At 34.4% G+C, this 9,689-nt stretch overlaps 1 protein-coding gene and 1 long non-coding RNA gene across 2 annotated transcripts; one reads left to right on the forward strand and one right to left on the reverse strand.

Moving 5' to 3' along the window:
- The first annotated feature begins 3,346 nt into the window (after positions 1 to 3,346).
- Positions 3,347 to 6,798, forward strand: LOC147404312 (patellin-3-like). The gene is made up of 4 exons (XM_086440199.1): positions 3,347 to 4,610; positions 4,702 to 4,826; positions 4,949 to 5,090; positions 6,139 to 6,798. Exons 1-4 carry the CDS (start codon positions 3,426 to 3,428, stop codon positions 6,391 to 6,393), a joined length of 1,707 nt encoding a protein of 568 aa, XP_086296325.1. The 5' UTR covers positions 3,347 to 3,425; the 3' UTR covers positions 6,394 to 6,798.
- A 2,211-nt stretch (positions 6,799 to 9,009) lies between these two features.
- LOC147404313 (uncharacterized) lies at positions 9,010 to 9,689 on the reverse strand. Its single transcript, XR_015177731.1, has 3 exons — positions 9,555 to 9,689; positions 9,302 to 9,454; positions 9,010 to 9,093 (listed from the first exon to the last, which is right to left on the reverse strand). It is a non-coding gene; the product is annotated as an uncharacterized LOC147404313 (long non-coding RNA).

Raw genomic sequence — 9,689 nt, forward strand, 5'->3', positions numbered from 1 at the left:
TTTTTGGAGGGATTCCTTGGTCACTACACCCAATGCTCGTTGATTTAGATCATTTATTTTAATGGCATAGTCCTTGTTTTGGGTGTAAATGCAAAATTTACACTTCAAATATTGGATCTTGGTTCTACTTATCCTAAAGTCCTTAGATCTTAATATTCATCATTATGATTCTAATTGTGTATTGACTTCCTCTCCAGTAGCCTTAACTAATACTACATTGTCCGACAGGTGCCAACTAGTTTAGTTGGTAAAAGTCTTTGGGTGATAATACCTGAGACCTAGGTTCAAATCTTACCAACACCAAGTCACTGAACTCATTAAAAATAGGTTTATTGATAATAAAAAAATACTACATTATCAGCAAATAATATACACAAGATGTGTGTTCTTATTTTATGGAAGGTTTTTTAATATGTCAAGTTTCGAATATCTTAGAGAAGTATGAAAGTCCTAACTTGTTAAGTAAATACGATGCAAACATGTACATCGAAATAGAAATTAGAATACTTTATTAACTATAATTTAATCCATCAATTTTAATATTTTAACCTAAATCTCTTTCCTAAAATAAACCAATCTCTTTATCTTCTCTCTCTCTCTCTCTCACTCATCATTTTATACAATTTTAGGTATAAACATTATATAAAAAAAAGGAGGATAACAAGAGATAGTTTGGATTTTGCTAAGTGTAGTAACAAATGAGAGTTTAGGGAAAGGTAAAGTAAAGTTTACCAAGCCAGTGTGTTAACGATCATTTCATAGTAAACACAAGTTCATAGTTGTTAATTAAGGCTCAAGAATAAAAGAGATCAAATTTACAAGAGGAATCAAAGAGATACGAGAGGAAAAATTTGTGTTGCAGAAGAGAAGATTGATAGATTTATGAGAGGTAGTGTCATAAAATTCTTTGATTTTTTTTTTCAAAAATTAGGAAATAAAATAGGTGCCCGGTTAGTTCGTCAAATAAATCAATGATTCTTGGAATTAATTGACTAATCATTAAATGAAAAAAAAAAAATGATTGATTGAATTAATCCTAACCGTTGCCTTTTTCCATATATCAAAATCCTAATTCCGGATGTTACCTATTATATCATTTAAAATATTACTCTCACAATACTAGAATTTTCTAGAACTTTCCCATATTAATAAACCAAAATGAGTAAATGTTTCTTGTTCCACCTTTTGAAACATATATCTTGATGAAAAACTCCTCGAGATCCATGCTTCCTTAATCTCGAGTGTGTTTGCAACACAATCCGTTCCATGTCGAAGTTAGATGAGTTTGAGAAAGTCAGAATGTAACTTATGTTCATGAGGAGACGATATAATCCTCGTTGCGTAATCCATTATTATCTAAATATGATAGTTTAATTCAATTTGAAAACTATCCCCACCAAGAATTTTTTATTTTTTATTTCTTAATCTTGAAAGATCCAAATTCTTTCCCTATTAGAATTTTAATTCACCCATTGAGAAGGACATAAGGGTTACCACGTGGATCGACGATGAGACTTGTAGCTACTCCGTGTAGTACAGGATAAGACCATGCTTCTCGGTTGCCATGAAACCAAAGTAGAGATGATGGGTCCCACCAAACAGAGCACAAATTCGATCGTGAGTGCCGGCTGGGGACGTCCACGATGATGCCTCCTTCTAGACTCTGCCGTTAGAGAGAGAATATATAATATTAATTACTAAAGGTTTTTTTTTTAAGACTTGCCCCCTCCATATTTTGAAGAATTTTTGGGATACCCTTTATATTTTTAAAATTATTTTCCATGTCCCCTGAAGTCAATCTTTTCAAATAAAATAACTTTAATGCCCCATCTTTAACATATAGCCAAAAATTATTTGGATTTTTTTTTGCCTTTGAGAATCTATCTACTTCAACTTTCAAATCTTAATGTAAGATATGTTTTTAGGGAGTTAAAAAGTAATATAATTTTTTATATATAAAAAATTAGGATTTCTTACAAAAAAATTAAAATGAGATCGAAAATAATTGATTGAGAATTTATTAGATAAAGGAAAATCTACTAGATATAGAGATTAAGAAACTTGAAGATGATTGATTTTCGGAAAAATCAATGGTGCTTTTACTTGGAGCTTGAATGTGAGGATATTTAGGTAATTTCCAATAGTATAAAAAGATTGAGGTTAAGGGACTAAGGTCAAATGGATTTTAAAAATAATAATAACTGTAGAGATTAAAAAGCTTCAACCACAATAACAAAATTTAGATTCAATAATTTTTCAACAAGATTTCAATTCAATTAGTTCAAATAAATTTGGGGAAGTTTCAAAAAAAAAAAAAAAAAGTTTGGGGAATAAATTTTTTAGATTAAAGCTTAAGAAAATAAAATCTTGAAGTAAAAGGTAAATGTGTTTAATATATTTTGTAATTAATTAATAAATCATCATTTGAATTCGGAGATTTTTGTGAGTGTGGCTTGAACATGACTGATTTTAATAGCAGACTTTGAAGATGAGGGTATTTAAGTAATTTTTAAAAATATATAAGAGAAGACTATGGTCAAGGGAGCAATATCATCAGTTTGAAAATACAGGGGTATTTCAAACATTAACAAAAACGTAAAGGTGTATGTCTAAATCAGCCATTAATAACTGGTCAGAGAAAACATGGGTCCCACAAAGAAATATACAACCTGGCTAACTGAGTTTGACAGACTGTTTATCTCTAAGTACATGGTGACAACATCTGTCGTTAAAAGGAAAATTCTACTGTCAAACAACATTCAACTTACAACCGTCCAACAAAGCTGAGTTTACAAACCATATTTCCATCCCATCTAGGGCTGTCAATGGATCGGATTAAACCCACAATCCGGTCTGTTCGGATCTTAATTGATGATTTAAAATATTAGAAATTATTTTATATATTTATTTAAATAAAATTTATATTACCACAATAATTTTTCTAACAACACCCACCCGAAATGTGTGTTAATTCTTTTGATGATTTACATATAAATTGGGGTGTTGTTAACAAATTTTATTATCGTAATAAAATTTCTTCTATTCAAATATGAGAACTGCTATTGTCATACCAGCTAATTTACATAAGTGGTGTGGTTTTAACAAAATCTGATGTGGTAATAGTAATTCTCTTAAAAATATGAAGTTTATTGTAGATTGTGTAGATCAAATCGAAAATCGTTGTTATTAGATCGGGTTCGTATCTTAGTATTGAGATCCGGTAAAAAACAGATCCAAACTCTGTGTCAAACTACATTTGACATAAGAAGAGTGTCTCTCCCTTCCCCAAAATGCATTTTTAAAGGACTTCTGTCCCCTGTTCTCTATAAACCCAAAACTAAACTAAACCAAACCAAACCAAAACTCTCTCTCTCTCTCTCTCTCTCTGTTTCTCTCCTGCTTCAGCTTCATCTCCATCTCCATCCATGGCTGAAGAAACTCAAGCACCAACTGCTGCACCAGAGGTTCCTCAAGCGGAGGAACCCAAACCTACAGAAGCTGAGACAGAGAAACACAAACCTACAGAAGCTGAGACAGAGAAACCCAAACCTACTGAAGAAGTTGAGACACAGAAACCCAAAGAGACAGAATCTTCAATCTCTCAATCTGTTTCATTCAAAGAGGAAAGCAACAGAGTCTCTGATCTTGAAGACCCAGAAAAAAAAGCCCTTGAAGAACTCAAAATTCTCATCCAACAAGCTCTCAACAAGCATGAATTTTTTCCTCCACCACCACCCGTCAAAGAAGAAAAAACAGAAGAAGAGAAACCCATTGTTACAACCGAGGAAGAAAAGAAACCCACTTGTGAAGAACCCTCAAAGCCAGAAGAATCAGAAGAGAAGAAACCAGAAAAAGTTGTAGAAGAAGAAAAACCTAAAGAGGAAGAAAAAACAGAGACTCCACCTGCACCGCCAGTGGAGTCAACTGAATCTACTGTTGTGGTTACAGAAGTTGTTGAAACAGTTGCGGCTGTGATAGATGAAGATGGATCCAAGACCGTTGAAGCCATCGAAGAGACAATCGTAGCCGTTCAACCATCCAAAGAAACAGAGGAGGCTTCCTCTTCTGCTCCTGCTCCTGCTCCTGAACCGATTTCTGAACCAGAAGAGGTGATCATTTGGGGTATTCCGCTTCTATGCGACGAACGAAGCGATGTGATTCTCCTGAAATTCTTACGAGCTCGAGATTTCAAAGTGAAGGAAGCCTTCACCATGATCAAGAACACTGTACGTTGGAGAAAAGAATTTGGGATCGATTCTCTACTTGAAGAAGATCTTGGTACAGATCTCGAGAAAGTAGTTTTCATGAATGGGTTCGATAAAGAAGGCCACCCTGTTTGCTACAACGTTTATGGTGAATTTCAGAACAAAGAATTGTACCAAAAGACCTTCGCAGATGAGGAAAAAAGCCAGAAATTTCTTCGATGGAGGATTCAGTTTTTGGAGAAAAGCATTCAAAAGCTCGATTTCAGTCCTAATGGAATCTGTACTATTGTTCAAGTTAGCGATCTCAAGAATTCCCCAGGACCCTTTAAGAGAGAGCTTCGAATAGCTACCAATCAAGCTCTCTCTTTGCTCCAAGACAATTATCCGGAATTTGTAGCCAAACAGGTAGATTTATTAGTCTTAATTGATGTTTAATTCTATCTTTCCAGAGATATATTTTATATTGAATTTTGATTGTTTGTTTTTGTTTTTGTAGATTTTCATCAATGTTCCATGGTGGTATCTGGCTTTTAATAGGATGATTAGCCCCTTTTTGACACAGAGGACCAAGAGCAAGTTTTTTTTTGCAGGGCTGTCGAAATCGACTGAAACCCTTTTCAAGTTAGTTCTGGTTTTAGTTTCTGATTCATGGGCTTTTATGTTTTATATATATATATATATGTGTGGTTTTTGGGTTTTTAAATTCTTTGGTGGGTTTGGATTTTGTTTTTGAATTTTTGTAGATACATAGCTCCTGAACAGGTTCCAGTTCAATATGGTGGTTTGAAGAAGGAAGGTGATCATGAATTTGGTCCAACCGATCCGGCTACAGAGATCACCATTAGACCAGCAACCAACCAAACTGTGGAATTCCCAGTTTCTGAGGTATGGGTTCTTTCTCTTTTTATTTATTTTATTTTTATTTTATTTTATGTGTCTTTGATTTATGAGTTTTAAAGTAATGGAACAATTTCTAGAAATCATGAAAATGATCTACACATTACATACATTGTAACCATTGTTTGTTTTTTGGTTTCATGTTTGAGTGGTCATTGAGTTTAGTTTTTAATTGTGAAATAGAAATCATGATGTTTTCTATGTCAGGCACGTTGGTTTTCCATCGAAGCACGATGATTAATTGTGTGAATCATTGATTCTTCTATACAATTTTTACAATAGTAGGCATCTATGGGTGTTTTTTACAATCTCAATTATTTGCTTTTCGCATTTCGGGAATAGTTGGGACATTGAGGAATATCCAGAAAGGCATGTTGGGAATTGATATGATTCTATCTCATCATATTTGAAGAATATTGATATTTGTAGACACGCCTTTTGTTTGGGCAGTCATCATGCACTCAAGTGTAGATTGATGTTTCTTCAATATTAGATGTATGATGGTTAGTATTTTTGGGTTTGTTTTACATTTTAAAATTTTCTCTAGTGGGGTAATTGGAGAATATATATTTGTATTTGTAGACAATACGTGCCATCTTGTTTGCAGTCCTGTGTTCCATTGATGTTGATCGTTGGGGTGATGATGGAAATCATGAACATTTCTACTTTCCGTCGGTTGGTTTTATATCCAAGTACGATGACTAAATCTATGATAGTTGGTCAGTGTCTATGGGCACTTTTACAATCTCAATATTTCTCTAATGCAATACTTGGAGAATATTGTTATCGATGATACATGCCTTCTTGTTTGGGAGGTTGCCTTGCAATTGGGCGTGATCACCAACAATGTTTCTTATATACGAGTATGGTTGTGGGTGTCTTACAACTTCGATATTTTAATATTGGTATTGTAGACATGTCGTGATCCCCCATAAATGGGTTCCTTTTATACTAGATTGATGATGGTTCCGTAAACTTTGTGTTTCATGATTTCAATCTTGTCTAATCGAATAATTGAATGATTTGGTAATTGCAGACATGCATTCTTGTTTGGGAGATCCGAGTTGTTGGATGGGATGTGAGCTACACTGCAGAGTTTGTGCCAAGCGTGGAAGATGGGTACACAGTTATTGTGCAGAAGGCAAGGAAGATAGCTCCCTCTGAGGAACCCGTGATCTGCAACAGTTTCAAAATTGGTGAGCCGGGAAAGGTGGTGCTCACAATCGACAACCTTACTTCGAAGAAGAAGAAGCTTCTCTACCGCTTCAAGACCAAGCCCGCGTCCGACTAATGAATTCTTTCTATAACTTCTGAAGTGATATGTGGTGAATGGTGGCGCAAATGGGATTTTTTTTGCAGAAGAACCTGAAATGCAAAATAGGATGTTGGCCCTACCATCACTACTACTACATCATAATCTCACAAAGATTGGGGGGTTTGGGTTATTTGGTTTTTATTTTTATTTTAAGTATTAATTTTATTTTTGAGAATCTTTTGGGATTTCTTTTAATTTCTTTGGGTTATATTTTAAAAAGTGGGGTTGGGTTTCAGATTTTTGTGGGATTTTACTTGAGGTAGTTAAGTTCTATTATTGATGTGTCTTTGTAAAAGTTATATGTACATTTGTGGTTATCTATCTATGTCATGTTAGTAAATAAATAATTTGTTATACATGAAAGATATTAATGGGATTCCACAGCTGATGTTGATCTGACCACATTTTTGTTTTCTTTTCCTTCTTCAGTTCTCTTGTAAATAAATTGGGGATGATATGATGGATTTTTAATGATTTGAGTAGCCTTGCATCTCAATATTATCGTGAAAATAAATTTATGATTATATCCGTACGTATGTCACATCGAGAAAATTAAATATATGATCTTTGAATGTATAGTTGAGATGTCATAAGAGTGGATTAATCCCTTATAAGTGGCCCCTATTAGGAGAAATTATTGACAATGATTGAGAAATTGCGGAAGTTGGCTCTTACAATGGTTAATGGTCCAATCAAGGTGGATCAGTGATCCCTACTAGAAGAAACTCAACTCGATATACCCTTTATAGAGAGGTCTAGATGGTTATGGAAAGATAATCGAAGAAACTCAATCCGATATACCCTTCATAGAGGTTGAGATAGTTATGGAAAGAGAATCGATGGTAAGGACAATTCATCTTAAACAATTAAGTACTATAGAAAGGGAGCTCAATTGATGGAGAATCCCGATAATAAGAAAATTTATTAAAAGATAAAAATAATGAAGAAATTAATGTTTACTTTAAACAATAGTATTGATAAGTTCTTGGGTAATATTCAACTTTCTTTTATTTTGCTTATCGTGGGTACACCACCCTTCGGGTGAGACTAATCCCACAGTCACACACACTGTCCCCTCGGAAAGTCTTACATGCAATTGGTCAATCAGACCTTGGTGGATGATCCTGAGGAATTCATAACTTTGTGGGGTTTCAAACACTTAACCTACCCTTCCTAAGGAGTTTATCACTACTCGACTTGCTACTAGGTCAACCCCTTGGAGTTTGGTACTATTCAACTTGAATGTCTAGATTATCACACTTCAACGATAAAACTAGCGACAAAGGTTTGTTTCCTTTTGTTCACGTGCTCGAAATTTGGTGATATCCTGACTTACATGTTTTAGGTTTGGAAAAAAAAATCGTAAGACAACGGGGGTGATATTTATAAAAAAAATTGTGATAGTTAATGTAAAAAATATTATTTATTGATTTTTTTGGAATAAATCTGAAGAAGATTGTTTATATAAATCTTATAAGTAGGGCCAAACTAATTGGACGGTCGGATGTGAAGAGCTCTTCTTACTTGTTATATATATATATATAGGGAAATGTTCAGCACCCAACCATTTGCCCAATCATTTTTGTCTTACATGGGTTAGAAGTTTTGGAATGAGCTGATTTTTGGTGAGGATGATCTCCTCACCATAGAGATCATCCACACCAAAAATCAGCCCATTCCAAAACTTCTAACCCATGTAAGACAAAAATGATTGGGCAAATTGTTGGGTAAATGGTTGGGTGCCGATCGGGACCCATATATATATATATATATATAGGGTCCCGTTCGCCACCCTTAGTTTTACCACACACTTTAACAAACGCGTTTTGTCTTACATGGGTTAGAAGTTTCGGAATGAGCTGATTTTTGGTGAGGATGATCTCTATGGTGAGGAGATCATCCTCACCAAAAATCAGCTCATTCCAAAACTTCTAACCCCATCAAAATTGATTTACAAAAAATGGACGGTCCACGATTTTTCAACGTGTAAACATGGGGCTAACATTTCGGAATGGGCTGATTTTTGGGGAGGATGATCTTTTAATCATAGAGATCATCCTCACCAAAAATCAACTCATTCCAAAACTTCTAACCCATGTAGGACAAAAAACGTTTGTTAAAGTGTGTGGTAAAACTTAGGGTGCTGAACATTTCCCATATATATATGGGTGGCGTTCGCGGGCTAACGTTTTAGCAAATTTTTTGGCAAACTTTTTTTAACCGCTGGATTTAACGTAATTGAACGGACGTTATTTAATTTCACGCGTTATAATAAGAAGTTACATATTTATAGCGCCATCCCTTAAAAATTGAGTATTTCATGCTTCCTCCCTCTCCTCTTTAAACCAGAGAGAACAGAACTCTCTGTTCTCTCTCTCTCTCTTCGAACTCTCTCCTCTCTTCGCCCTCTCACTCTCACTCTCGCCCTCTCTCTCACTCATCATTCTCTCTCTCACTCTCACTCTCTCTCTCTCTCTCTCATCATTCTGAGGAGGTTTCATGACCAGCGAAAAGCAAGCTTAGTATCAAATCGAGAATTTGTTCCGTCGATAGATTTGAATTCTTCAATACCCATCCTAGAAGATCATCTTCGTCCATTTTCCCATTCTCATCGTTCGCCTTCCGTATTCTCATTTCCATATTTCGCTCAATAACTTTAAGGATGCTCGACCGAGACTACCATATATTAATCATGATTAATAATTAGAGTGGTACACTAATTCTGGAAAAAAAAAATAGAGAATGGATTTATTCTTTAATAACTTGAAATTATGATTAAATTAACCACAAAACAGAAAATTTTAAACTAATGACAATTATTAAAATTGGGATTTCTTTAAAAAAAATTAAAATTTTAGTGTATGAAGAGAAGATTGAATTATACCTTTAAGGCCTTTCTATAAGCTGTTCCAGGAAAGTTCAAAGGCGCGGATACAACTCCTTTCATGAATGTAATGTACTCTCTTTTCAAAAGCTTGGTTTCGGGCTCTCCAGGTTCCATACTCATGATATGTTTCGCCATTAAATTGAAGGTAAACTACAAATATTTCTTGACAAATAAGCTATTTTTGAACTTTTAACATATGAAAATAATAAACAAAAAATATCTTGACAAGAAAAAAAAAAAAAAAAGTTACCTTCTTTGCTTCATCTTGAGCTGAAAATGTAGTATTCTCCTTCCAAGATCTTATAACCAACAAGGTATGACTCTCTACCTCTTGTAAAAGATGTGTTCGAAGCCTTGCATTGCTTAGGAAATTGAGAGAGATCAT

This window comes from Akebia trifoliata, chromosome 4, assembly GCF_017979445.1.
Source record: "Akebia trifoliata isolate Shusen 1 chromosome 4, ASM1797944v1, whole genome shotgun sequence".
NCBI lineage: Eukaryota > Viridiplantae > Streptophyta > Magnoliopsida > Ranunculales > Lardizabalaceae > Akebia > Akebia trifoliata.